General features: G+C 40.5%; 1 protein-coding gene across 1 annotated transcript in view; it reads right to left on the bottom strand.

Moving 5' to 3' along the window:
- Positions 1-9,994: 9,994 nt before the first annotated feature.
- The window catches only part of MCCC2 (methylcrotonyl-CoA carboxylase subunit 2), an 85,778-nt gene continuing 68,461 nt past the window's right edge, over positions 9,995-27,311 (bottom strand). The window contains exons 16-17 of the mRNA XM_075932240.2: positions 20,782-20,867; positions 9,995-10,379 (exon numbers count right to left, since the gene is read on the bottom strand). Coding sequence (XP_075788355.2) covers positions 10,262-10,379; positions 20,782-20,867 — 204 coding nt within the window. The 3' untranslated portion in view covers positions 9,995-10,261. The remainder of the gene's footprint in view (positions 10,380-20,781; positions 20,868-27,311) is intronic.

Below are 27,311 nucleotides of genomic sequence, written 5' to 3'. Positions count from 1 at the left end.
TCTGGGTCCCCCCTGGCCACCCAGAGCTATGCGAGTTCCCGCCTGACCCCTGGAACCCAGAGGGAAAGCGAGTTGGGGGGCCAAGGGAATTGGAGGAAAATCTAAAGGAAACATCAGATTTTTCAAAATATTTGTCGAAGTCCGTGGGTGTCTAAAGCAGCAGGTTTCTGCTCGGGGCTCCTGCCGCGAGGTACCCATGAAGTGACTAGAAAGCTCTCACTAATAAGGGATACAGACTCTCTGCACTGTGATTTTGTGTCGGTGCAGCTTTTATTCAAACACACTATTGCCCAGGTTTGCTGGCTGGTGACTTTCCCAAAGTTTTACATTGGACAGCCATAAAATGAAGAACATGCAGTTAATACCCAGGTGTGAAAAGTTTAGTTTAAGTGACTGAACTATCCAACACCACATAGGAACTATCTGGCAGAGGCAGAGAGATAATGCAATTCTCCAGGCCAGCCTTCAACTGCCTTACTCATAAGACCGTTTTTTCTCTTCTTGTAGCCTCTGCATCATTCACTACACACCTTCCAGCTTGTGCAACAATAAGGCAGGGATCCTGTAGCCAAATGCTTCCATCCCTACTCAACCCTGTTTTACAGCGTGATCTATCAGTGCACTGAATGAGACAGGGGTCTTGAGGAAAGCTATATATATGCTCTGCCATAAAGATTCACATTGAGAGTCTTAATTCATCTGTGACAGGGAAGAAGGCTATAATTTTAAAGGATATTTGTCTTTTTCTGTTTGTTTTAAATATATAATTTTCTCTATCCCTGACTGCCTCTCAATACAGTCTTTATTCATTTACTGACTTCTTGCAGGCCTTGCAGCAGACATGGGGGCTCAAAAATATGGCTAGCATCTTGCTCTCTCACTTCTGGGAGGGCATTCCCTGCACTAGCACATAAGCAGTTTTTGCCTCTAAAAAGGTTTGGGGGGTTAGGATATTGGGTTTTGGTTGGAATGGAAAAGTTAAGGTCTGGTCTACACTGCGTGGTTAAGTCCACACAAGATCACTTATGTCAACCTAACTGGATGTGTCTAGACTTAAAATTTCACTCCTGCAGATGTAACTGTCCTGCTACACCAACTTAATAACAGCATCTCCCCAAATGGTGTAAAGTTAAGGTTGAAGTAGTTAGTCAGAGATACTTAAATGAACTGTTAGGGTACATCTACACAGCGGATATATTTCAGGATACCAAGGTATCTCAAAATAGCTACCCCGCGTCTTAGAAATGCACCTGTCGTTTTGAAATATTTTTCAAAATAACAGGTGCATTATTTCACCATCCCTGTAAATCTCTTTGAACAAGGGTTAAGGAATGGCTCGAAATAGTGTGTTATTTCAAAATAGACTCAAAATAAGCTACACAATTTGCATTACACAAATTGTGTATCTTATTTCGAGGTTAGGGTGCTGATGAGTTGCACCCTTACTAGCCTTGAAGTTCCTTTTCCTGATTTCCCCGTGTGGGGAGCACACCTAGCAACTGCCCAGCTGACCATGCTGCAGAATGCTCTTGCCTGTAGTAAATAGGTGCTGGATCTTCTTGGTTTGTGGAGAGAGGAGGCTGTGCAGGCACAGGTCTGATCGAGCCATAAAAATGTCAACATTTCAGAGAAAGGCTATAAGAGGGACCAGCAGCAGTGCTGCTTAAAAGCTAAGGAACTGCAGCAGGTGTGCCAGCAGAAAAAGGAGACCAACAATCAATCTTTTGCAAAGCTGCAGAGACCTCACCATGGATACTGCAAAGGGGTTTGCCCCAGACCCTGCACAATGAACAGCAAGGAAGAGGAGTATGGGGGACAAGCAACTTAGTGGATCTAGCTGTGCAGTGAACCAGAACATGTTTCTGACCTCACTGCAGTCCCACCAGTCAAGCATGGGTGAGCCTAATGCTGGGGAAGGATGTAGTTTGTTTTTAAATTATAGGGCTAGAACCTTCAGAGTAGCAGTCACATCTGTTGATTACAGTTTTTACTTGTGCTAAAAGAGGTAGTGGAACAACCAAACAGTACCATTGTTATCTGCTTTTCAGCAATGTATGTGCACCAGGATGTCCCATGAATTCTCCATAGAGAGCTCACTGAAACTGTCATGGAGGTAGTCTGCAATCCTCTGCCAAAGGTTTCTAGGGAGATCTGCCTTATTTCTTCTACTATGGCAGAACATTGCAATGCCACCAAGAGATTACTCCAGCCAGCACTACAGAAGTATACATTCTAACAGCATATGGTCCCAGGACACACTCTGACAACAACAACAATTGTTCTCTTTCCATCTCTGTCACCCTCAGGAGTAAGAATATCAGCTAAAATCATCACTGCTGGTGGAAAAGGATAATTTGATGAATTATTACCTTGGGCTTGAATAAATACATTAACTGGTTCATGCATTACAAAGCCAATTTCTCTTGCCTTTAAAATCCACATTTTCATGTCAAAAGCTTTGAATGGGACACATCCAGCCCCCTTAATTAGTTCATGATACTATGTATTTTTGCTAGTCTCTAAGGTACCACAGGACTACTGGTTATTTTAAAGTTACAGACTAACGTGGCTATCCTTCTGATACCGGAACGTAATTATGTAAACAATTATATCCCACCACCTTAACTGGTTTACACCCAACAAAATTAATTATACAGGAGACAGAAACAATCAAAAAACCAGACAGATAAATAGAGATGGGGAGCATAATGACAAAACAATGAGGATTTCACAACCCCAGCTATTGATAAGTAAGTCCTTGCCAGACAGAAAGCTATCATCCTAAGTTTCCTTTAAATATGTTAGGCTTTTCCCTTTATCTGGAGGTGACAGATTAGATGGCCTTTCTAACAACTCCAAAATTGCCTTATTTCAATATCTTCAGAGAGTTAGCTGAGTTAGTCTGTAACTGGAAAAACTTAAAAAACAACAAATAGTCTTGCAGAACCTTAAAAGATTAACAAAACATAGAGGCTGTGTCTAGACTGGCAAGTTTTTCCGCAAAATCATCTGCTTTTGCGGAAAAACTTGCCAGCTGTCTACACTGGCTGCTTGAATTTCCGCAAAAGCACGGACGATCTCATGTAAGATTGTCAGTGCTTTTGCAGAAATACTATGCTGCTCCCGTTCGGGCAAAAGTCATTTTCCAAAAAACTTTTGCGCAAAAGGGCCAGTGTAGACAGCAGAGATTTGTTTTCTGCAAAAAAGCCCCGATCACAAAAATGGTGATCGAGACTTTTTTGCAGAAAAGTGCGTCTCGATTGGCCACGGACACTTTTCCGCAAAAAGTGCTTTTGCGGAAAAGCATCCTGCCAATCTAGACGTGCTTTTCTGGAAATGCTTTTAATGGAAAACTTTTTTGGAAAATCATGCCAGTGTAGACGTAGCCATAGATGGTATCATGAGCTTTCGTGGGCACAACCCTCTTCTTCAGATGACTGGAGTATTAAAGTTTTTTAAGTTCTTTCAATATGACTGTCTTGGAATGGGCCAAGACTGGTTTCTCAGCTTATGGCTGTCCTGTTGCTTAGCTAAAAGCCTGAGCTCAAAAACAAAGCCTCAGACCATCATGTACAGATAGGCTGTGATTTTGATTCTTTGTTTTCTTACCCCTGTAAAAATATTAAAACTTAAGCTGTCCTTTAGCTACCAATCTAGGGGTATGTCTACACTACAGGACAGAGCTATCTTAATTGCGTAGCTGAAGTCAAAGTAGCTTAACTCAACTTTTGTCGCTGTCTATACTGCAGGAAGTTGAAGGAATAACACTCTTCCTTCAACTTCCCTTACTCCTTGTGAAAGCAGGGTTACTGGCATTGACCAGAGTGCCCCCCTCACTTTGAATTAGCTGTCTTAACTAGATCCTTAATCTGAATCCTGGAAGATTGACAGTGACAGCTTCGATCTTCCTCTATTGTGCAGACATACCCAAATCGTCTGCATCTAGACTGGCATGATTTTGTGCAAAAGCAGCTGTTTTTGTGCAAAATCTTGCTGCCTGTCTACACTGGCCGTGAGTATTTGCACAAGAACACTGACTTTGTAATGTACAAAATCAGTGGTTCTTGTGCAAATACTCTGACGCTCCCGCTCAGGGATAAGCCCTCTTGCACAAGTATTCTTGTGCAAGAGGGCCAGTGTAGACAGCAACGTTAATTTCTTGCGCAAGAAAGCTCGATGGCTAAAATGGCCATCGGAGCTTTCTTGCACAAGAGAGCGTCTGCATTGGCATGGATGCTTTTGCACTAAAGCAAATCATTTGCGTAAAATTATGCCAGTCTAGATAGATGCAGCCTAAGAGTAAATCTTGACCTGTACTGAAAACAAACATTTGATGTGATTAATACAAAAGAGGGAGGTGGCCAAAATCCCAAAACCTCAGCTTTTTTTTTCTTAAAAGAATTTTAAAAGCTCTGCAATATATTCAGGTTAGGGACTTGCACTTTATTTTAAAAATTGAAATTGTTATTCATATTTCTCCACATTCAAGATTATTACTTGCTCCAAATCTATAATTACAATATAACCTACTGCTGTGTCTAGATTCATACTCAGCTATTTTTGTACATCTTGCACATCTACCACAATAAAAATTCAAGAGTGCAAAGTTCAAGAGAATGCATATATAGAAAATACCAAATAAAATAATCAACAAGCATAAAAATGGCATAAGCCACAGAAACCCCAGTGCAAAAATAATGTAAATGTCATTCTTCCACAAATATGGTAAGCAGTTTCTGGCATTGTATCAAGACCTAATGAGTCCTATCGCTAAAAATGCAGTTGAGTGTTATAGCATCACAGACCTCCTTATCGCCAGGTACTTAGCATTAAATCAATAAGGAGAGGCAGGACTACATGCCTTTCATTATCAAATACTAATCTTCAGAAATATCAGTCACTCAAACATCTTCATGTTCTACACTCATTGCAGATAAAATCTGAATAGGAAATACATGTAATGACTATCAGCTTTTTAGATACCAAGTTCATTTCCTAGTTACCCATATTGTAAGCTTCTCCTAAACCTCTTCAATTAGAAAATAATGCAGATTTCTGCTGTACAATCCTAATATTTTAAAGCAGAAATCAAAGTAACAATATTTATTCAGTAGTTTGGATGCAAGCATATTATTCTACTCTTTTGCTTGAAGTACATACACAGCTGGACTTGTTTTTAAGAATGAGTCTTAAAGATAAAAGTTAAGCATATGATCAAGTGTTTTGCTAAATCAGAGCCTTGAAAGTAGACATGTAGCTTTAAGCACATGCTTCAATGTTTTGCTGAACACAAATGGGCTTGTTTAAGTGTTTTCAAAATTAATCAAGACACCACCATTTTAAAAAAAACCTTTAAACTAAACTGTTATTCTATTGGCTTCCTGAATCAGCACAGTAACATGTATTAAATCACTGAAATCTACAAAAGCAAAGGAAATTTATTTTAAATTAAGGGTTGTTGTGATTGAATAAATAATTGGGAACAGAGGCAAGCAAGAAAGATCTGATATCCTCTTAGGAGAAGAGATCACTTCTCATGGGACTCTAGCCACATAGAAACTATCAAGAACATTCAAGTTACAAACATTATATCAGAAAAATCCAGAGAGAAAACCAGGAAACCAGCAACTTTTCCGGGCTGACTTACACAAATTTGCTATTAACTCCTGTGCACAAAGCCACCAGATAGTCTATGCACCAATTAAGTCAACTAAGGAGGTAGAAGGATAGCTCAGTGGTTTGTGCATTGGCCTACTAAACCCAGGATTGTGAGCTCAATCCTTGAGAAGGCCATTTAGGGATCTGGAGCAAAATCTGTCAGGGATGGTACTTGGTCCTGCTTTGAAGGCAGGAGACTGGACTCAATGACCTTTCAAGGTCCCTTCTGGTTATAGGAGATAGGTATCTCCATTTTTTAAGTCCTGCTTTAATCTTCCAAACAACCACTCAGGCTCTTAGGGCAGGATTAAATCCCTCCCCAATCAGTTACAAATATGTGGGGAATAAGTCTTTTGGAACAAAAAACAGGACTATGTAGCACTTTAAAGACTAACAAGATGGTTTATTAGGTGATGAGCTTTCGTGGGCCAGACCCACTTCCTCAGCTCAAATAGTGGAAGAAAATAGTCACAACCATATATACCAAAGGATACAATATACCCTTTGGTGTGTGTGTGTATATATATATATATATATATACACACACACATATATATCCTAAGATATATATGGTTGTGACAATTTTCTTCCACTATTTGATCTGTGGAAGTGGGTCTGGCCCACAAAAGCTCATCGCCTAATAAACCATCTTGTTAGTCTTTAAAGTGCTACATAGTCCTGTTTTTTGTTTCCGCTACACCAGACTAACACGGCTACATTTCTATCACTAAGTCTATTGGGTAAGTGAATACTTTTCAGTTTCCTATAAGAACCTGGTACTAGAGAATGTGGAAATTTCTGGGAAATTCCACAATTTCAGAGGAAGGGGGATCCAAAATGGAACTAAACCCCAAAAATTCAAAATTTCTCATGAAATAGCATTCCAACTTTTGTTTTGGGTCAATCAAAACATTTTGTTTTGATAAAATGGAAACGATACATTCCAGCTGTGATTTTCTTCTAAATGTTGCTCTTAATATTTTACAAAGCATTTCATTTTGAAAAAAAATTGAAATGTCATTTTTTCCCAACTGAAATTTCATCAAAATCAACATGTATTTTCTAAATTTTGATTTTGACAATAGTATTTTTGTGTACAAAAAAATATGTTTGACTGAAAAGTTTCCAATCGACTCTACCTAGTGCCCTCTGCTAGTGGGACTCCTGTGTTTATATACTTACATTTTAAAGCTGTCATCCACTAACAGAACTCTCCCAAGGGATGACTGAAAGGCAAACAATGGCTGTCATATTTGTCAGCCATCTCTTGTACAAAACTCCTTATTTCTTTACTGCTTAATTTCATGAGCTCATGTTCTTTGCACCCCAGCTACATTAATTTCCATGCAAATTTAAATAATTAAAATATTTAAGTATTTAAATAACAGAGGATCAGGATCAGTGTAAACATGTTCCATAACAACATCAGATGTTATAACACCTCAAGTTTCATAGCCAGTGGTCTCTGACTGCACTCTGTGGTGGCTCATCTGTCAGTTATTTCATTTTCTATCCAGTGTGAAATAAATGTCCATGTACAAACTACATGATGCTAATATGAAAAGATTATCTAAGAAGCAGTTTTACACATTGTGGGGAAATGATAATTATTTAATTAGTGTTCAGGGAAAGTTCATGTCTTCCTCTCAACAGACAGATGTTGGTGGGGCTTGCCAAAGCTTGTGCTGATGAATTCTATGGCGGGCTTATTTCAAGAGATATGTTTTATTAGAATCAAACAGTCCCATTTATCCAGAGACATGTTTTGACTTGAGGTTACACATATATTAGCCTGAAGATACCGCAGTGAAAGTAAATAACTATTCCTTCACATTATAACAAGCAACAGGAAGGGAACATTCTCTGAGGCATGAATCCATATAAACGTATCCACTTTCATTAGCTATATCTCAAGATTATTGATTACTCAGAATTATTTCATTACTATTCTCTCTGTGAGAATACTTCTGTGCATAGTATATTATGCCAAAGTAATTCCTTGCTGTTTAAATCACTGGTCTACCAGATCAGGTGGCTAAATGACAGATCATCTGACTGAAATAGTAAAAAGGAGGCAAGAACTTGAAAGCCTCAAGTAATGTAGTTATTTGAACAATCATTGGTGATATATATTCTCCTTCGCTTTCATTTTCAGGAACGGCTGGTTGGTTTTATTTTATATACTGTCTTTCTGCTACTTTCATACGGGTTTCAGGAGAGCCCCTCCATATATTCAGAAGCAAGCTGCCTGGGGCAGAGTACTTCCAACCCCAGTTATAAAACTTTGCTATGCAATATCGAGTACAAGAATAAATAACAAAATACAGCTCTTTGCCCTAGTGAAGTTTTAACTACTAAAATATACCTCTTATAACTCTACACGTGAGAGTCGAAACACAGTATGAGGAATGTCCACATTGGTATGGCATTGAGAGGACATATCCACTGCTGTGGAAAAAACCTTTTAATGAAGCAGAATGAAAAACTTCTTACAGAACAGAAGGAATTGATATCTGATCACTTAGGGCATGTCTACAAAGCAGGACAAAAGTCAAACTAAGCTACGCAACTTGAACTACGTCAATTGCATAGCTGAAGTCGAAATAGCTTAATTCAGCTTTTGGCACTGTCTACACAGCAGGAAGTCAAAGGAAGAACACTATTCCTTTGACTTCTCTTACTTCTCGTGAAATGAGGATTATAGGAGTCAGAGTAAGAAGTCTTCCAGCTCACCACTATTTCAAAATAATGACTTCCAGCATAGACATGCTCTTTGTTATTTTGGAATAATGTCAGTTATTCCAAAATAATGCTGCTGTGTAGACAGCTTCACAGACACAGGTAAAAATGGGAGACTTTTGTGCAAAGCGGGGCTATGCATGGGACCTAATATTTGGCCTGTTGCTGGCTTACATGTACAGGCAGTCCTCGGGTTACGTACAAGATAGGGACTGTAGGTTTGTTCTTAAGTTGAATTTGTATGTAAGTCGGAACTGGTACATATTTTGGTGGAAACTCTAGCCAAACATTTCTCCAGAGCTCAGTTTTATTCTTCCACACCTCACTTCCCTCAGTCCTTTATTCTCAAGCTGAGGTGTCTGCTGAGAAAAGCCACTCCACGTCTCCCTGGTCTGCTGGGGGGGGGGGGAGCTAGCTTCGCGTCTCCCTGGTCTGCTGGGGGGAAGCAGCTAGTGCGGGGTTGCCTCACCCCATTTGTAAGTAGGGATCTGATGTAAGTCGGATCCATGTAACCCGGGGACTGCCTGTATTCAATATTCAGGTCCATTTCAATGACCGTCCACTTCTCCAGATAACCTTCCTGTTTCATTCCCCACAGAGTCTAGATGAGGGATAGCCAGGTGAATTTCTTTCCTTCATTCTACTGGAACCAGGGGAACTTGTCTCCTTTATAATCAAGAGAAAGACAGCACTGACACACTCTCCTGGTATTTTTTTCTAGATGGCAATCTTTCTAGGCCAAAGGAAGGACTAGAGAGAATCAGCATCTGAGTAGCTGAGTTATGCAGGTATTTGGTCTCCAATCATAAGTAGCAGCACTTGTTACCTTATTTGGCATTCAGCTATCTGAGTTTGGACATTCTGAGTACCAAGCTAAGGAAAAATTACTTTTTCAGTGACACATGGCAAAATCTTCAATCCCTAACTCTGGAAAGAGCAATTGCCATGCTTGACATTCAAGCTCTGCAAGCTACATTTGATTAAAGATACATAAAAATATGTTAGCCTTAGAACTCTAACAAAGCATCACATTACACTGAAATGTTAAGCTCTGATTCAACAAAGCATTTAAGCATATGCTTAAACCCATTAAAGTCAATGAGATTTAAGCATTTATTTAAAGTTTGGCATAGTGAGCGAGGTGGGCAGACTGCTGAGCACATATGGAACCACAAATTCCCCAGGAGGATCACACTGCCAGGAAGGGGTCTAAGGCACCTGAGATGATGGTTCAATTTTCAAAAGTGCTGAGAACTCAACAACTCTGTCACCAATGTGCTATTTGTACCTCTCCCAACAAGGTTAATGCATTTTGGCTAGCATCCATCAGATTAATTGATACATGTTTTGATTTCAGGTGATAATAAAGAAAAGTAATGTATGTTGGAGAAAAAAAACCCAAAGCCAGAATGCTGATGATTAATAAGTACACAGTATACAATTTCATGCAGTCTTGTGCTCAATGAGTGTCTTCACTAATTCTCTTTGCAGAAGAGTAGCATCAGAAGGGTGTGGTTTCTCTCACTGTATGAATAACTTCTACATTTTGGAGGTAAAATGTGGACTTTAAAGGAGAAAACACAGACAGGAACAGAGCTCATTTCATGGACATAATTTTAATAGTTAAAAGATATTATGGCAGTGCTTCTCTAACAAACAGATCTAATTTAATGCTGTTGGTTACAATTTATTCATCCAAATGCAAGATTCAGTATTACAGACATAATGTATGCACAATCCCAGATTATACTAAAAATACTCAAGCATGGTGTGAAAATTGTTATAAACTTTTCAGAATAAATTGTGTATATTTGATCTTTATCTGATTAAAAATGTACCAGGATGTTCTGAAAAGCCATTTAGATCACATCCTGAAAACTCCAAATTCTGTCCTCTTGGTGGGTGCATTTAGTGCTGCACTGAGACTCAGGCCTAAAACAAGTCTTGTATTAGCTGGGTCAATAATTCCATCATCCCATAACCTGAAATTAGATCAAACAATAACAGAAAAATTATATACATAGTTTTACAAGAGGTAAAATTTCAGCCACACAGAAGTAAATAAATACTTCTACTGGAGGGAGTGAATTAAAAAAGGGCCAAATTCTGATTTAAGATAGTTAAACTAATTCATATTTATGTTGATGCAAAAAAGCAGAATTTCATGCTTACTCATTTATATAATCTGTCTTCTGGATTTAAGTATACAATTCCAAATAACTAGAACAATCTCTACCTACTTTAATGGGGATTATTCATACTGTTTTTTTCAGCATGAAAATGGCATCCTAAATTAAAGAGAAAAAAAATTCAAGATAAATACATGGAAAAGACTCAGTGTCATGAAAATGGCTCCCCTTCCTGGTGGTAACTATGTTAAAAAAAAGTAAACTAAGACCATTAAAATTTTCTTTTTCTTAGCTTAGCTGTCTATTCAAGATGTTTAGTTATGAAAGCACAAGGATTTAAAAAGTGCTGGAGCATTTTTTTATATGGACTGTCAACAATAATTTCACTAATCTTCTTTACTGAAGTCTATTTCTAAACAGTTGTAAATTAATCCATGCCAGAGTGAGATGAACTCATAAAGCTATACCACAGTAAGCCCCCCCTTCCCTCCCAAATTCCAAACAACTAATTCCCTCCTCCTCAAATTGACAGGCACTTCTGCAACGGATTACTATTCAGCATGCCAGCTGCCCAACTGAACTTAAGCACACCTAGGACTGTCTGCAGGATCAGTGTCTAAAGAATTCCATCCTGCTCCCAACAAACGCTATAGCAAAAATCTCTAAAGCCCTATAAACTGTATGTGTTGAACAGCTGGGCACTTTGTTTAGAACTAGAACCTGAAATCCCATTGCAGCTCAAGTCTCATTTAAATCAAAGTGAATTTTAACCAGACTGGGGTCTGCATCATGAATTATCTTTTTAAAGAAAGGTATCATGAGCTTTTGTGGGCATAACCCACTTCTTCAGATGACTGGAGTATTAAAAGTCCAGATCCAAGACTTTTAATACTCCAGTCATCTGAAGAAGTGGGTTATGCCCACAAAAGCTCATGATACCATCTACATGTTGTGTTAGTCTTTAAGGTGCTACTAGACTATTTGTTTGTTTTTTAAGTTTTTCTAGTTACAGACTAAATCAGCTACCCCTCTAAAGCTTTTAAAAAGGGGATTCCCTTCCACATGTCCTAAGAGAGCAACTAATTTTGTATTCTTTTCTGAGATTATTACAGTAGTGTCATGTCTGATAATTGTATTCTGGGTCTTTAAATTGCTGTTCTGCTTTTGGTAAATTTGTTTTTTAAAGTGTTTAAAATAATATGAAAAGATTATCAGTTGGTAGCAAATGCTGAATTCTTATCAAGAGCAATAATCTTCCCTTGTGGCTAAAGTTTCAAGTTGTCATTTTGATACTGTTTGAGGATTAGTTTTTTTATAATCAAATTACACAGGAAAGAAAACATTTAGTACACTTATCTCAGTATTAAAGAATAGAATAAAGAGGACTGCAAACTCTATGTAAAATACTCATGAGCATTAGTCACCAATAGACGTTTGCAACAATGTTGTAAATCTGTTTTATTCTAGCATTTGCTAGGAAGTCACAGCAAGTAATTTTTACAATATCTAACTACATTTTCTCTTTTACAACTCTACACTAAACAGGATATCAAAAATTCACTTCTTCCAGGATGCTCCCAAGAAACCAACTATAAAACCACCAACAAATATAAAAACTCAACAAACCTATTACCTATACAGTTTTCCTTCTGTGGATTTTTCAGTATGCATTCCATCTTCTCTCTGTTTGTCTCTATGGTACATCTACCTGGTATGCTTACAAGGCTCCTGCTAAGGGACTAAAAATAGCAGTGTAGAGTCCAGGGTCTGAAACCTGAGAGAGGGAGGCAGGGCCTCTAAGCCAGGCCCCGATGGAACAGTAATATTTACATTGCTCCTTTTAGCCCTGCTCCAGAAGCCTAAGTCAGTTGACCTGGGCTCTGAGACTAGCTTCACCTGCTTTTCTGTTTGGTTATTTTTTGCCATGTAGATGAACCCTCTGGCTCCTATTCAAGGTTCCCTCTAAGCTGCGAAGCAGCACTGACCTGCAGCTGCTTAATCAGCCCCAGCCATCCAGGGGCTCAGAGCTCCGTGCATTGAGCTGCTTAAGCAGCTGTAGGGCCATGCTGCCATGCAGCTTAGAGGGACTCTTGCTCCTATCCCCCAATGAGAGCTGCTAGAAGGCACCCTTATGCCAACATGGAGTCACACTAGCAGAACCCACTGCAGGACAGGGACACACTGTCTGCGCTTATGTCCTGGACAGAACAGCCTATGCTGTCAGCACGTAGGACAGGGTTGGGCAAATACCAGCCCACAAGCCAGATCTGGTCCATCAGGGTTAGCTCCTGGCAGGCCCCCACCACTGTATTCACCTGCATGGCTGCAGGTGTAACCCACACACCTAGTGTGGTTCAATATCCCATGTGGTGGCATTTAGACCACTTACAGCAAGAGATAAGAACAAGTGAGCTCTGCAACCTAAACTGAGAGCAAACTGGCTTTATAGCTCAAGCTGTAGAGGCTTCCCAGCAGCTCCACCACTTGTAACCATCAGCAGGTGGACCTGAACCTGGGATCTCTGGAGCTTAGTGTAGAAGCCTCTACAAATTGAGCTGTAAAGCCAGCTGGCTCTCAGTTTAGGCTGCAAAGCTCACTACATGGGACAGTAAACCACACTAGGTGTGTGGATTACACCTGCAGCCATGCAAGTGAATACAGTGGAGGGGGCCCGCCAGGAGCTAACCCTGATAGGTACCAGTGATTGCAGCTCCCGATGGCTGAAGATCACTGTTCCTCGCCAAAGAGAGTTGCGGGAAGCAGTATCCCAGTCCGCACCGCTTCCTGCTTCCTGCTGCTCCCATTGGCCAGGAATGACAATCCGTGGGAAATAGGAGATGCAATTGCCAGTACCTATGGTCATCCAGATAAATATAGTGGCAGTGCACCAGGGGAGGATGTGGTTCAGGAAAGCATTCCTATTCAGGAAAGCACACTTAACTTTAAACATGCATTTATGTTCTACTAAATTTGATAACAGGATAAGTACATGGTTTGAGTGAATCATGTGATAAAGTGCTTTTCTAAACTGGAGCTTTTAATCATAATAATTTGTTAATCATAACCTTTTGGTGTATTTTACAATATTACTACAGTATATTGAAAAATTCAGTGCTCAGATCAGGTGCCTTATGTCACATCAATGAAACAGAAAACAAAAAAGTATTATTAGAAATCTCTTGAGACCAGAAAAGCTAGAGGACCACTCTAACTCACACTGAAGTCAACAGGAGAGCTTCCATTGACTTGAATGGAGGTTAGATCAAGCTTTAAACTCTTCAAGAATAATGAGTATTTCTCAAATCTATGCATAAAAGATTAGTATAAGAAAATGTCAGTGGGATGATAATTAAGATATACATGGCCAACATTCTGTAACATCACACAATACATGTTACCAAGAGCACTGCAGCAGTTTTCACTACAAATTGAACATAAAAATGCATTATTTGTATTGCATTTTCCATCAGAACCTGATTAAATTTTGATCAGCTTAATTTCTTGGCACAGTGGGATAATCATTGGGCTATCTCAGTGAACTAGATTCATGAAATCAAATCCTCAGTCACCCTGCTCCTCATAATCTTAAAAGGATAATAAAATGTAACTATATATAGTGATTTCTCTTTGTTCTAAGTGTGCTTCCACTTCAATTTTCTGACAGTTGCATGTTTTTCTTATAGTTGAATGTTTTTTTTCATCCCTCCGAGTATTAAGATGTACCTCACTATTTGGTATTATGATTTTTCAAGCTCTTTAAGTAAAAACTTTAATGAATTTGAAATATTTCATTCAACTTTAAAGAGGTTTAATATAACTATTTTTGGGAGATAAGTTATATTAAGAAAGTGTTGCTGGACCAAAGCAATTAACCTCACAAGTCCAGCCTTATTAAAGGCTACTGTTGTAATAAAGACCTTTCAAAACTTTACACATTTTTTAATAGAATACTTGCTTTTTGTAATGGCAAACCAGCTTTTATTGACAGCCCCAAAGATTTTACACTGTATAAGGTAAAGATTGCTTCCAAGGTCATGACTACCTTCTGCTTTTCTTTTTTTAAAGAAAACTCTTGTCTGTATTGGGATATAACCTTAAACATCCTATTAAAACACAGTGCTAGAACATGAATCACATCATCTATGTTTATAAAATATTCAGAACAGGAGCTCTGAGTAAAAGAAACAAACAGACCAGAAAAGAAAATTGCCCATGTAATTTGTTACAACGTAAACTGATTAAATTCCATTTGGAAACCTGTAAGCAGATTAATATAGCTCATTAAAAAGGGAGCTGGCTAACGACTCTCGTTAATTAAGACTGTTCAGAGTGAAAGGTTCTATTCAGACAATTGATTAAAAATTTGATTAGAAAACACAACTAAGGGGAAGTATATTGACATCCTGAAGATAACAAATTATAATTTATAAGCAAAATTGCGTACACAAAGCAAATAGGGAAATATACTTCCATTTTAAGATCATAAAAGCAATTTTTTCTTTACTTTCAAATTTATTGCGTAAGAGCCTTAAAGCTCACTGAATTCAACTGAATGCGGCCCACTGACTTCAACAGGCTTTGAATCAGGCCACAAGAGCACGGTCAGAGACTGTATAACTTCACACACATTTACCAGCAGGACAGCATCAGGGGGATTCAAACACTGCCTGTCTTATGGAGTGATCAAAATAAATTCAGATATTATCACCACCTACAACCCTCTGTTCCCCTTATTACAGGCATCTTACTGGTCTGATTAGCACAAGACAAAGCCTGATTTGGCAGAATCCAGTTTTGATTTCATGACCTGATGCCCAGATCTTGGCTGGGTTGAGTCTCACGTGACTACACAGGTGGCACCGTGTTCTCTCGAATTGTTCTCACTCGTGTGGGATGAATCTCATTAAGTGCACCAGTACGGAGGTAATGTGGACAAATCACCTCCATATTGGTGCATATAACAAAATTAATGGAGTGGGGTGGAGGGATTCAGAGTGTGGGAGGAGGTTCAGGGTAGGCAGATGGTTGAAGTGTGAGGGGAATGAGGACTCTGGGGTGGGGCTGGGGAATTTGGGCTATGGAGGGGGCTCAGGCTGGGGCTGAGGGTTGAGGAATGGGAGGGTGAGGAACCTGGATGGGGATTCAGGCTCTGGTGTTCTGCCAGGGATGAGGAGTTTGGGATGCAGGCAGGCTGCCCTACTTCATGAAGGAGATATGTCAATTTCTGTAATACTTATAACAATACTTAATGTCATTAATGACTGGACTAGGCCACCAAACTGAAAAAGTAATAGAGTGAAGCCTAGTGTCTTTGTCCAGTATTCCAAACTCTGAAATCTGGGGGAAATGAAGAGTAAAGAGAGAGTAAACATTTAATGATATGATTGGTGAGAACATGTATGAATACTGGGCACAGGTAGAAGATAACCTATTGAGATGCCCAATTCTTCCCAAAGGAAAAAAAAGAACAGGTGCAAATTAAGGGCTCCCAGATCATTTATACTGAGCATCATAGACCAAATCTACACCAGTGTTTCTCAACCTTTTTTTATAAAGTACCCCTTTAAATATATATATATATATATATATATATACACACCCCCCCTTTTAAAAAAAAATTATAAGTACTCCCAGTACTTACAGTTTTCAGACACACAACATTTTTTTCTACCATTGCAACACATTTGTTTAAACAACTTAATCATAGCCGGGTAGACGATGAAATTTTTGGGTGTAAAAAGTACAAAAATAATAACTCACTGTAAACTTAAAACAAAAATTCAGTTTTCTCCAAATTTCAGTTGTGTTGATGTACCCCACAGATGTCTCTCGAGAACCACTATGGGTACTTGTATCACTGGTTGAGAAACACTGATCTAAACTACAGACTTCCAATGGTGGAACTATATAATTCTCAGGGCTGTGAAAAATCCACATTCCTGAGTTCTACATCAGAGGAAGGGCTTCACCCCTCAATATAGCTACCGTCTCTCAGAGAACAGATTAACGCCACTGAAAAAAGAAGCTCTCCCACCAGTGTAGCATCTTCACTTAAGGGTTGCAGCAGCATGCTGCACTGATCAGTGCAGCATGCTGCTGCAGCCCTTAAGTCATGGGTTCCCAAACTGGGGGGCGTGCCCCCCTGGGGAAGGCACGAAGAAATTCCAGGGGGAGCGCGAGGCAACCCAGCCACACCCCCCCCCGTCAATCCCATCCCAAGTTTTGCTGCTTTTTTTTGGGATGGGGGGGCATGAGGGTTTCTCAAAAATCAAAAAGGGGGCGTGATGCCGAAAAGTTTAGGAACCACTGCCTTAAGTGAAGATGCTATACTGATGGGAGAGCTTCTTTTTGTCTTACTTTATGACTGTGAAGCTCCTAGCTCATTTTGCAACAGTATTTAATTAACAAACAAAGAAACAAACAATCCACCCTTCTTTGACTGAAGAATGTCAAGTTATTTTGGGTACCCAAGTTGCAGGAGCCTGATTTTCAGGGAGTGATGAGCACCCTTTCAGATGTCGTAAACTAGGCACCTAAAAATACTTGATACTTTTGAGACCACAAACCCCATTTTTTAAAAATGTAGGCTCTAGGCCTATATTTAAATCTCTCTCCTTACACATAACTATTGCTCTAAATATTAAAAATGAGCTGTTGGCTGTTTTGAGGAAATGGGCTTGTATTTTACATCACAGCTGTATACATACTGCACACCTAATAAATCCAATATTTTTTCAGTCCTCAATACAAAGCAATTATGAATGAGATTGTAGCAGATGTATCCAAAAAAGAACAAATAAACAAAATCAAAGAGTGTATTTCTCCCTCCAGATTAAGAATTTGCTCTAAATACAGACACCTTGACTGTAATGTTTAATGTAATTAGTAGAGTGAAAAATTCTTTTGCTTACAATCCAATTATAAAACATGAAAACCTTTACAGTAATTTTTATTTCTGCCTGAGGGACAAATATATGGCTTTGTAGGAGTGATATAAGGCCAGATCCTCAATTGGTACAAACCAAATTAGCTATATTGACCTTAATGGAGCCACATTGATTTATACCAGCTCAGGATCTGATCCACAGTCTCCATTTATGCTCAGGGCAAATCTTATAAAGGCTTCAATTGGCTAAAAAAGAACATAAAGTGTGCAAGCATCATGCCACTAATCAATACAAGTTAGTAACTACTTTATAACTTCATAAATAATAAACTAAACTGAGAGTAAAAAAAACCACCGAACAGATTGCTTTGTGTCTACATTATTAGTAGGAGTTGACATATCGACAGAGACTATAAGGAATCAACTCAAATATTTAAGCAAATACCTTTTAACATACTTGTATTAATGTGGTTAAACAGATCACATTTACAATTGCGTCAATGCAAATTTAACCCTGCTGACAGAGTGTATCTGGAATTGAAGAATTCTGAGCATAATCTTGGGATTTACCAAAAGAAAAACTTGCCGACTTTTAGTGTAGTCTATATCTTTACTCAAATTAATTCATTTATTTACTACAGGTTGAACCTCTCTAATCTGGCACCTTTGGGACCCCCTGCCAGCTGCCAAACCAGAGAATTTGCCGAATGATGGGAGGTTAATATTGTGCAGAAGCATTACCAACTTCCACTGCTTACTGGGCTCTGAGAAGACATTTGTGGGTAAAATAGAGCTAAATAACAGTACAGAATAATGAGAGACATGACTGGTAGCTGTAAACAACCTTTATGGGACTGCGGGAAACTTAGCCACACCCACAATAGGCAGACACCTGGCTAATTAAAATCATGCCAGATTACAGATACTGCTGGACCCGAGAGGTTGAACCTGAACCATAAAAAGATGAAAATAAAAACAATGTTTAGATTTGTTCACATTAAAAACAACCGTTCATTTCAGATAGGGTGTAGGAGTTGCTGTTCAGAAAAGGTTATGAGCAAATTACTTGAAGTTCTGTGGCACCTTATAGACTAACAGATGTATTGGAGCAGTGGTCTCCAACCTTTATACACCCAAGATCACTTTTTAAATAACAGAACAAGCCAAGATCTACCGCACTGCTCCTTCCTTGAAGCTCCGCCACTCTATTCTCCTCCTCTCCATCACTTGCTATCCTCAACCTGTATACTGCTGCTTTTTTTTCTTTTTTTTCCCAATTCTTCTGTAGGAAGAGGTTTTTCCAACTATTGGCCTGTCTAGACTGGACCAAATGTCAGAAAAACCCCTTCTTTTGGAACCTCCCTTATTCCTCGTGGAAAGAGGAATAGAAGGGTGATCAAAAGAGCACGTTTGCTCTTCCACTAAAAAAAGCAAAACAACAAACGCATCACTGGATGCAGAAGAGTTTTTCTGGGATATCTCCAGAATCCTGAAAAACTCCTGCAGTCTAGCTGTACCCTCACTGGTTTGAGACAGGATGTGTAGGCTCTAGGGTAGGAATGAGGGATTTGGGTGTGGGAAGGGGTGAGAGGAAGCTCTGGGAGGAAATCTGGATGCAGGAGAAGGTGGAGAAGGGGGATGCTGGCTCGGGGAGGGGGCTCCTGGCCAGGCAGCATTGGGGTCAGATGGAGGGTTGGGGTACTAAGCAAGCCACAGGCTTGTGGGTGTGAGGGTTCAAGAATTTGGTTTGGGGCATGTGAGGGGCTCCGGGCAGGGGGTTCCAGTGTATGATAGGCTCAGATCTAGAGTCTGGGGGAAGGGAGAGTGCAGGAGTATTATGATGCTACGTCCAGATGGGGGATTGGTCCCAGTTGGGGGTTTGTTGGCCAGGCTTCATTTTTAAATAAAATACTATGTCAAACACAAAAAGTTTCTGCATTGTCTTTATTTATGAGAAGGGCAGGGAACCTGTTTTGAGTCAGGGGTCACTGACCAACAGAAAAGTAAGTTGCCAAACCCCCCTGCCAAAGCCTGAGTAATGTGGCCCCAACTGTGCTGGTGGGAGCAGGGGATATGGTACTGGGGAAGTGTGCTAGTGGGTGCTGGGGCAGGAGACAAGGTGCCAGTGGGGGCAGGGTTCTGCAGCTGGGGACAGGGGAGAGGGAACAGGGTGCCGGGAGGGCAGGGGACAGGGTTCTGTGGCAGGGGGCAGCGTGACAGTGGGGGCAGAGAGTCCCCTGCACATGCTTCCTCCAGGCCCAACTCCCCCCCCCCCTTTAAAGACTGTGAATGGCTAGCCAACTACAAAAGCAGTTTCTCCTCTCTTGGTGTTTACACCTCCAGATCAGCTGCTAGAAGTGGGCCTCACTCTCCCTGACTGAATTAACCTCATTATCTCTAGCGTTATTCTGGCCTGCATATTTATACCTGCTTCTGGAAATTTCCACTACATGCATCTGCCGAAGTGGGTCTTTGTCCACGAAAGCTTATGATCCAATAAATCTGTTAGTCTATAAGGTGCCACAGGACTCCTTGTCGCTATCTCCTTGAAGATCCAGATTAACATGGCTACCCCTCTGATACTTGAGTTTTAATGAGAAATTTGAAGGAAGATGCCAGGAGTCATGAACATTAGTGCTGCTACAGCTAACTAGTTAAACAGAACTTGTAAGACTTAAAGCATAGACAATTAGATCTTGGAAAAACACTTGTTAACCGTGGTGTAATCCTTTATATAAGCTGAGTACATTACCCGGGGGCTACGTCTACATTGGCATCCCTTTCCGGAAAAGGGATGCTAATGAGACGAGGCGGAATTGCAAATCTGCGGGGGATTTAAATATCCCCCGCGGCATTTGCATTTACATGGCTGCCGCTTTTTTCCGGCTTGGGGATAAGCCGGAGAAAAGCGCCAGTCTAGACGCATGAGCAACCAATGGAACGTCAGATAAGCACAAATATCAAATTAACCTTGATGTTTATAGCTCTGCAAGCTATAATAGTAATATGGGAAATCAAATGTCAAACTTCATGGTGTACTATGACCACCTGCAGGAATCTGTAAAGCATCTCCCACTCCTCCTCATCCCCACATACATAGTGGCACACAACTAACTTGCTTCATTCTAGAGATGTGCGCATTCATTTAAAGCATCAGGTACTGGCCGCTGTCAGAGACAAGATAGAGGGAAGCATGGTTTGATTTGCATTTAACAGACTGCACAGTACGTGTGGACACCGGACAAAAACCTTGCTCTAGACTGTTTTGCACTGTGTGTAATGGGCCTGTTGTTCAGTATTAAGATCTAAAAGTTATGAACACATTTTGGTTACATCATGAAGTTCTGAGAATAGTCATTTATATGTTACCTTGCACTAGAATAATAAGGGTTTCCCTCCTCTTCAAACCTCCTAATGATTGGCTCCTTCAAAGCTGCTTCATCTGCCTCAGATAACTGTAAGGAATAAAGCAAATATTTGGACACAGTCTATATAAAAATTCTTCAAATCCTGACTTCACATAACAGTCAATAAGTAACTTACTAAAATACTATCTCCAGAGACAAGGTATGTGAAGTAATATCTTTTACTGGACCAACTTCTGTTGGTGAGAGAGACAAGCTTTTGAGCTGCACATAGATCTTCTTGATGTTTGGGAAAAGTACTCTGAGCATCACAGGTAAATGCAAGATGAAACAGAATGTTTAGCATAATTAATTGGCACATATACAGATAGGGGGCTAGTGGGTTACAGATTGTTGTAATAAACCATAAATCTAGTGTCTAGCAGAATTATGAATTTAAGCTCCCAGGCTTGTCTTTTGATGATGTTGTGCGGGTTTCTTCTGAGGATGGATAGGTCAGATATAGAATGAGTGCTTTGTGAAAAATGTTCACCCACAGATGATAGGATGTTTTTGTCTTTTATCATTTTCCTATACGAGGTCATTAGAGATCATAATGATTGACTCGTTTATTGGGGAATCTGGGTATATATACCACAGGTTATAATAGACATTTAGGATCCATGGCTCTTAAGGATACGTTTGGAAGGGCTCTGATCACTAGAGCCCTGGGCGGATATAAAATTTTGTATCCTCATCCATATCATCAAAAATGACCTGCAGATAGCCACATCCATATCCACGGATGCAGATATCTGTGGATATGAAGCAGATAGCTGCAGATCTACAAGGTTCTAGTTATAAAATTTGTATCTACATCCACATCTATATCTTCAAAAATGAGATGCGGATATTCGCATCCCCATCCGTGGATGCAGATACACGGGGGTGCAAACACCGGCAGATTTGCAGAGCTCTACTGATCACTGCAGCAGTGGAGATATGTCTACAGCAGCAGTTCTCAAACTGTGGATCAGGACCCCAAAGTGGGACACAACCCTGTTTTAATGGAGTCAAAAGGGCTGGCTTAGATTTGTGGAGGCTGGGACCAAAGCCCAAGCCCCCCACCCACAGACAAAACCCAAAGGCTTCATCTCTGGGTGGCATGGGTCAGGATAAGGTCCCCTACCCGGGGCTGAATCTTTTGGGCTTCAGCTCTGAGCCCCCTGCCCAGGGTGGTGAAGTCAGCCTTTAGCTTTGACTCCTCCACCCAGGGTGGCACGACTTGGATGGGCTCAGATTTCAGTCCCCTTTCCTGGGGTTGTATATTAACTTTTGTTGTCAGTAAGGGATCACCCTGCAATGAAGTCTGAAAACCCCCACCTACAGGTTTTGTGTCTGTTTTTCTGACAGGGTCTGGTGCTACTTCGAGTTAGTGTGTCCCAGTCTATGGGTAGCTTTCATCTAATGACGAGCATGGAGAATTTCAGGGGTTGTTTGAAGGCCAAAAGTGGGGGTTCATGAAAGATTTCTTTTGGGATATGCTCCCCATCAAATATGAGTTCCAGTTTGAGGTGGGAATTGACAACTATGGGTATGAGGTTGGAAGGAGTTTTATTTCAGCATTAATACAGGTTTTCTCTGGGTATTTGGGTGGTCCATTCCACAATGTGATCTACTTCTCTGGTAGAGTGCTGTTGTTTGGTGAGGACAGGTATACATGCACTAGAGTATATTAAGATTTCTTCTTGTGTTTGGGCTGATTACTGGATCTATGAAAGTAGGTGGGGTGACTAGTTGGTTTCTTGTTTATGGTTTTCTGTAGGGTTCCACTACTGTAGTTGTTTGTGGTGTTCAGAAAGTTAATACTAGTGTGGCAGAATCCCAGAAACGGGATGGGTAGAGATTGATGAAGCTGTGGAGGAACTCTATGAGAGAGTATCACTGCTGTGTCTCTGGTATATCATTGGTCTCATGGTGCATCTATGTATCACATGGTGCATCTTTTGCCTCTGTTTTCACAGACAAGGTCAGCTCCCAGACTACTGCACTTGGCAACACAGTATGGAAAAGAAGTGGGCAGCCCATCGAAGAGAAAGAACAGGTTAAGAACTATTTAGAAAAGTAGGACATACACAAATCCATGGGACCAGATCTAATGAATCTAAGGGTGAGGAGGGAGTTGACCGATGTGATTGCAGAGTGACTGGCCATTATCTTTGAAAACTTGTGGCAATCAGGGGAGGTCCCGAACAATTGGAAAAAGGCAAATGTAGTCCCCATCTTTTAACAAGGGAAGAAGGGCAATCTGGGGAACTACAGACTGGTCAGCCTTCCCTCAGTCCCCAGAAAAATCATGGAGGGGATCCTCAAGGAATCCATTTTGAAGTACTTGGAAGAGAGGAAAGTGATCAGGAATAGTCAACATGGATTCACCAAGGGCAAGTCATGCCTGATGAACCGGATTGCCTTCTATGAGGAGGTAACTGGCTCTGTGGACATGGGGAAGGCAGTGGATGTCATATACCTTGACTTTAGCAAGGCTTTTGATACGGTCTCTCACAGTATTCTTTCCAGCAAGTTAAGGAAGGATGGATTGACTAAATGGACCGTAAGATGGATAGAAAGCTGGCTAGATTGTCAGACTCAATGGGTAGTGATCAACAGCTCAATGTCTGGCTGGCAGTTGGTATGAAGCAGAGTACCCCAAGGGTTGGTACTGGGGTCGATTTTGTCCAACATCTTTATTAAAGATTTAAATCAGGGGATGGATTGTACCCTTAGCAAGTTCACAGATGACACTAAACTATGGGGAGAAGTAGATTCATTGGAGGACAGGGACAGGGTCAAGAGTGACGTAGACAAATTGAAGAATTGGGCCAAAAGAAATCTGATGAGGTTCAACACAGAGTCCTCCACTTGGGACAGAAGAATCTCAAGCACTGTTATAGGCTGGGGACCAATTGGCTAAAATAGCAGTTCGGCAGAAAAAGACCTGGGGATTACAGTGGATGAGAAGCTAGATATGAGTCAACGTGCCTTTGTTGCCAAGAAGGCTAACAGCATATTAGGGTGCACTGGGAGGAGCACTGCCAGCAGATCTAGAGAAATGATTATTCCCCTTTATTCCACACTGGTGAGGCCACATCCGGAGTACGGCATCCAGTTCTGGGTTCCTCCATTACAGAAAGGATGTGGAGGCATTGGAGAAAGTCCAGCAGAGTAAGGATGTTAAATATTGGTTAACTGAATAGTCGATTAACTTCATGAATTCTTATTGGTTAGTCGACTAATCTATAGTCTATGGGGGTGGGCCTGGCAGCCAGTGTGCTTTAGCCCCACTTCTGGGGAGCCCTCTGCTAACCTACGCTGCTGTTAGGCAGGAGCTGGTCCGCAAGAGGAGTCAGTTTAAAAACCAGCTGTCCTCGCAGACTGGCTGCCTGACCCCTATGCTGCTGCCTCTAATAAAGAGGCAGCAGTGCAGGGTGGCAGCAGCCCCTGTCCGGAGGGGTGGAGTGGAGTTTGAGCTTCCGGACCCGGCATGAGCTGGAACTGAGCTGTGCTGCCTGCTAGCCTGGCTCCTAATACATTTGAAATGCAGAGCCAAAGCAGGGTAGGCCCCGAACCCGGCACAAGCTGGGAATGAACCAGGCTGCTGGCCAGCCTGCTAAAAAATTAACTATGGAGGAAGTGGGGGAAGGGGGAATGAATGTAGTCCATAGCATTAACCTATAAGCTTTTGCTTATCGATTAATCAGTTCATCAACTATACTATTACATTCCTACAGGGGAGGGCAACCAGAATGATTAGGGGGCTGGAGTACTTGACTTGAGAGGCTGAAGTATTTGGGCTTATTTAGTCTACAGAAGAAGAGAATGAGGGGGGATCTGATAGCAACCTTCAGCTACCTGAAGGGAACTTCCAAAGAGGATGGAGAAAGGCTGTTCTCTGTAATGACAAATGACAGAATGAGGAGCAATGGTCTCAAATTGCTGCACGGGCAATTTAGATTGTATATTAGGCAAAACTATTTTACTAGGAGGGTGGTGAAGCACTGGAATGTGTTACCAAGGGAGTTGGTGGAATCTCCATCCCTAGAGGTTTTTAAGTCCTGGCTTGACAAAGCCCTAGCTGGGTTGATTTAGTTGGGGTTGGTCCTGCTTTGGGCAGGGGGTTGGACTCGATGACCTTCTGAGGTCTCTTCCAATTCTATGATTCTATCCAGAAATTCTTCTACAAAATGGTTCGTGAAGAGGTTGGAAAGCCATCCTAGTACCCATGGCGGTTCCCATGATTTGGATAAAGTGTTTCTTGTTGAACATAAAATTGTTATTGATGAGGATGAAATGAATGAGTTTGGATGTGTGTTTGGGGGTGGATATCTGAGGACTATCCATTGTCTTGCAAATATTTGAGGCAGGCAACTATGCCATCATTGTGAGGGATATTGGTGTATAGGGAAGTGACATCTGTGGTTGAAAGGATGATGTTCTAAAGTAGGTTGTTAATGTTTTGGAGTTGGTAGAAGAAGTCAGTTGTGTCCTGGAAGAAACTGTCCCTTTGCATGGTGACTGGTTTGAGGATGGTTTATATGATTTCCAATATTCCTTTAGAAAGTGTGTGGTGGCCAGATATGATGAGTCTTCCTGCATTTCCTAGTTTGTGTATCTTGGAAAGCATGTAGAAGGTCCCTGGGGCAGGTTCGTGGATGATGAATTAATAGAGTTTCTCCTGAAGTTTCTCTGGAGAAGGATTTGATGATATCCTCAACTTCTTGAGGAAACTGGTGTTGGTTTTTCTCTAAGTTCTTTATAGCAGGCGATGTCAGCAAACTGTCGGTTGGCCTCTTTAATGCAGCATCAAAGTTGAAGAGAAGTACAATGGCATTACCTTTATCTGCTGGTCTGATTACTATTTGATAATTAGATTTTAGGGACTGTATGGTTATCCTCTTGACAGTGGAAAGATTATGATATTTGTTAAGGATTTCACAGTCAATTTTTTCCACTAATGAAATTGATGCAATGATCAAAAGTTTGGTTTCATCTTCTCTGTAGGGTCCAATCAGATGATTCTTTTTTCTTCTGACTATTGGAGGGGACGAGGTAATTATGAGCGGTGTTATCATTGTTCTAAGAGAATTCTTTGAGGCAGAGACAATAAAAAAATTCTTACAATTCTCCATGTTTGTATAATATCAGGTTCTGTGCTGAGGCAGAAGTTCAATAGCTTAAAGAGTAAAGATAATTCAGTTCCAGTGAATGGTAGTCTTGACAAAGTGATAAAATTTGGGTCTTATGTACTGACCATGTTTTGGGTACTGGCACCATGGTTTCTCCTGGAGGTGTAGCATTCTGTGTTTTGTGGAGTAGTTGCAGTTGATTTCACTATTTATTTCTGTTTTGGATGGCTGTTACTGGGTTGGGAAAGTGTGTGATTATAATTAGTCTGGATTTTTTTGCATAATTTCCAAATAATAGTCCTGGATTTTTTCCTCAGATGTGTCCTGTGACAGTAGACCTTGAATGGTCCCTTACAATATGTGCTATTTATGCTAATGAATCTGCTACACCTTATATGTCGCTGTGACACTCATCCTTTTCCCAGACCTGAAGAAGAGTTGTGTGTGGCGTCTCACAAGCAAAAGTTGGTTCAATAGAAATACTACCTCATCCATTTTGTCTCTCTAATAGCCTAGGACCAACACAGGTAGAACTACATGGCATCAACCATCTCCAAGCTTTTTCCACTCTACTTTACCCACCAGTCTCAATTATGACTTTCTAGTGACGTGCATTAAAATTACAACAGACATTTTTACAATTTTGGGGTATAGAAGGATAGAACATTTCTAATAAATTCTCCCATTTTCAGTGCTTATGGTCATGTATTGAATAGTTTAGTGTTGTAATTTGATATTAGCTGTTTTAATATTGAGGCTATTTTTAAATGACAAAAATAGTAACATAAACTAGGTTTTGGACTACTGTTTCAGCTGAGAGTCTGCTTTAAGCCACGTTTACACCCTTCTAACCTTGGGTTATTCTAGATACAGTGTAATTTAAACAGCCATGGGAGCCTATATTATGACAGCCTCCAATACTGCAGCCCCAATACACCCCTACTATCTCAATATGTTGCCTACACTAGAGTTTGCAAGGGGATGCTTGGCAAGCAGCCTTACAGCTGTCATCTGCCATGCCTGTAGTGGAGAAATCCTCCCTCAGCCAATCAGGTCTTTAGAGCCCCAGTCTGTCACTGCAAACTAGTCACATGGTATAAAGGCATTAAAACACCCGTTGTAAGTTTTCATTAAATGTAAATATCCAGCTAAATTCTTAGTTGTAACAAATTGGTGTTGCTCCCTCAACTTCAGTTATTGGAACGATTCCTACATTTAAAGTTAAGCAGCTGTTTAAATTCTTTGTTGGATAACTTGAGAATCTAGAACAAACGTTGTTTTTTTTAAATAGCAATAAATTTTACATGCCATTACTTTGAAAGGTAATCAAAACACATCACGCTTATGTTAATATTTTGAACATTTTCATATA

The sequence above is a fragment of the Pelodiscus sinensis genome, chromosome 6 (genome assembly GCF_052426305.1).
Source record: "Pelodiscus sinensis isolate ZL-2025 chromosome 6, ASM5242630v1, whole genome shotgun sequence".
NCBI classification, from domain to species: Eukaryota; Metazoa; Chordata; order Testudines; family Trionychidae; genus Pelodiscus; species Pelodiscus sinensis.
The sequence above is the reverse complement of the archived record's forward strand: the minus strand, read 5'-3'. Positions and strand labels throughout refer to the sequence as shown.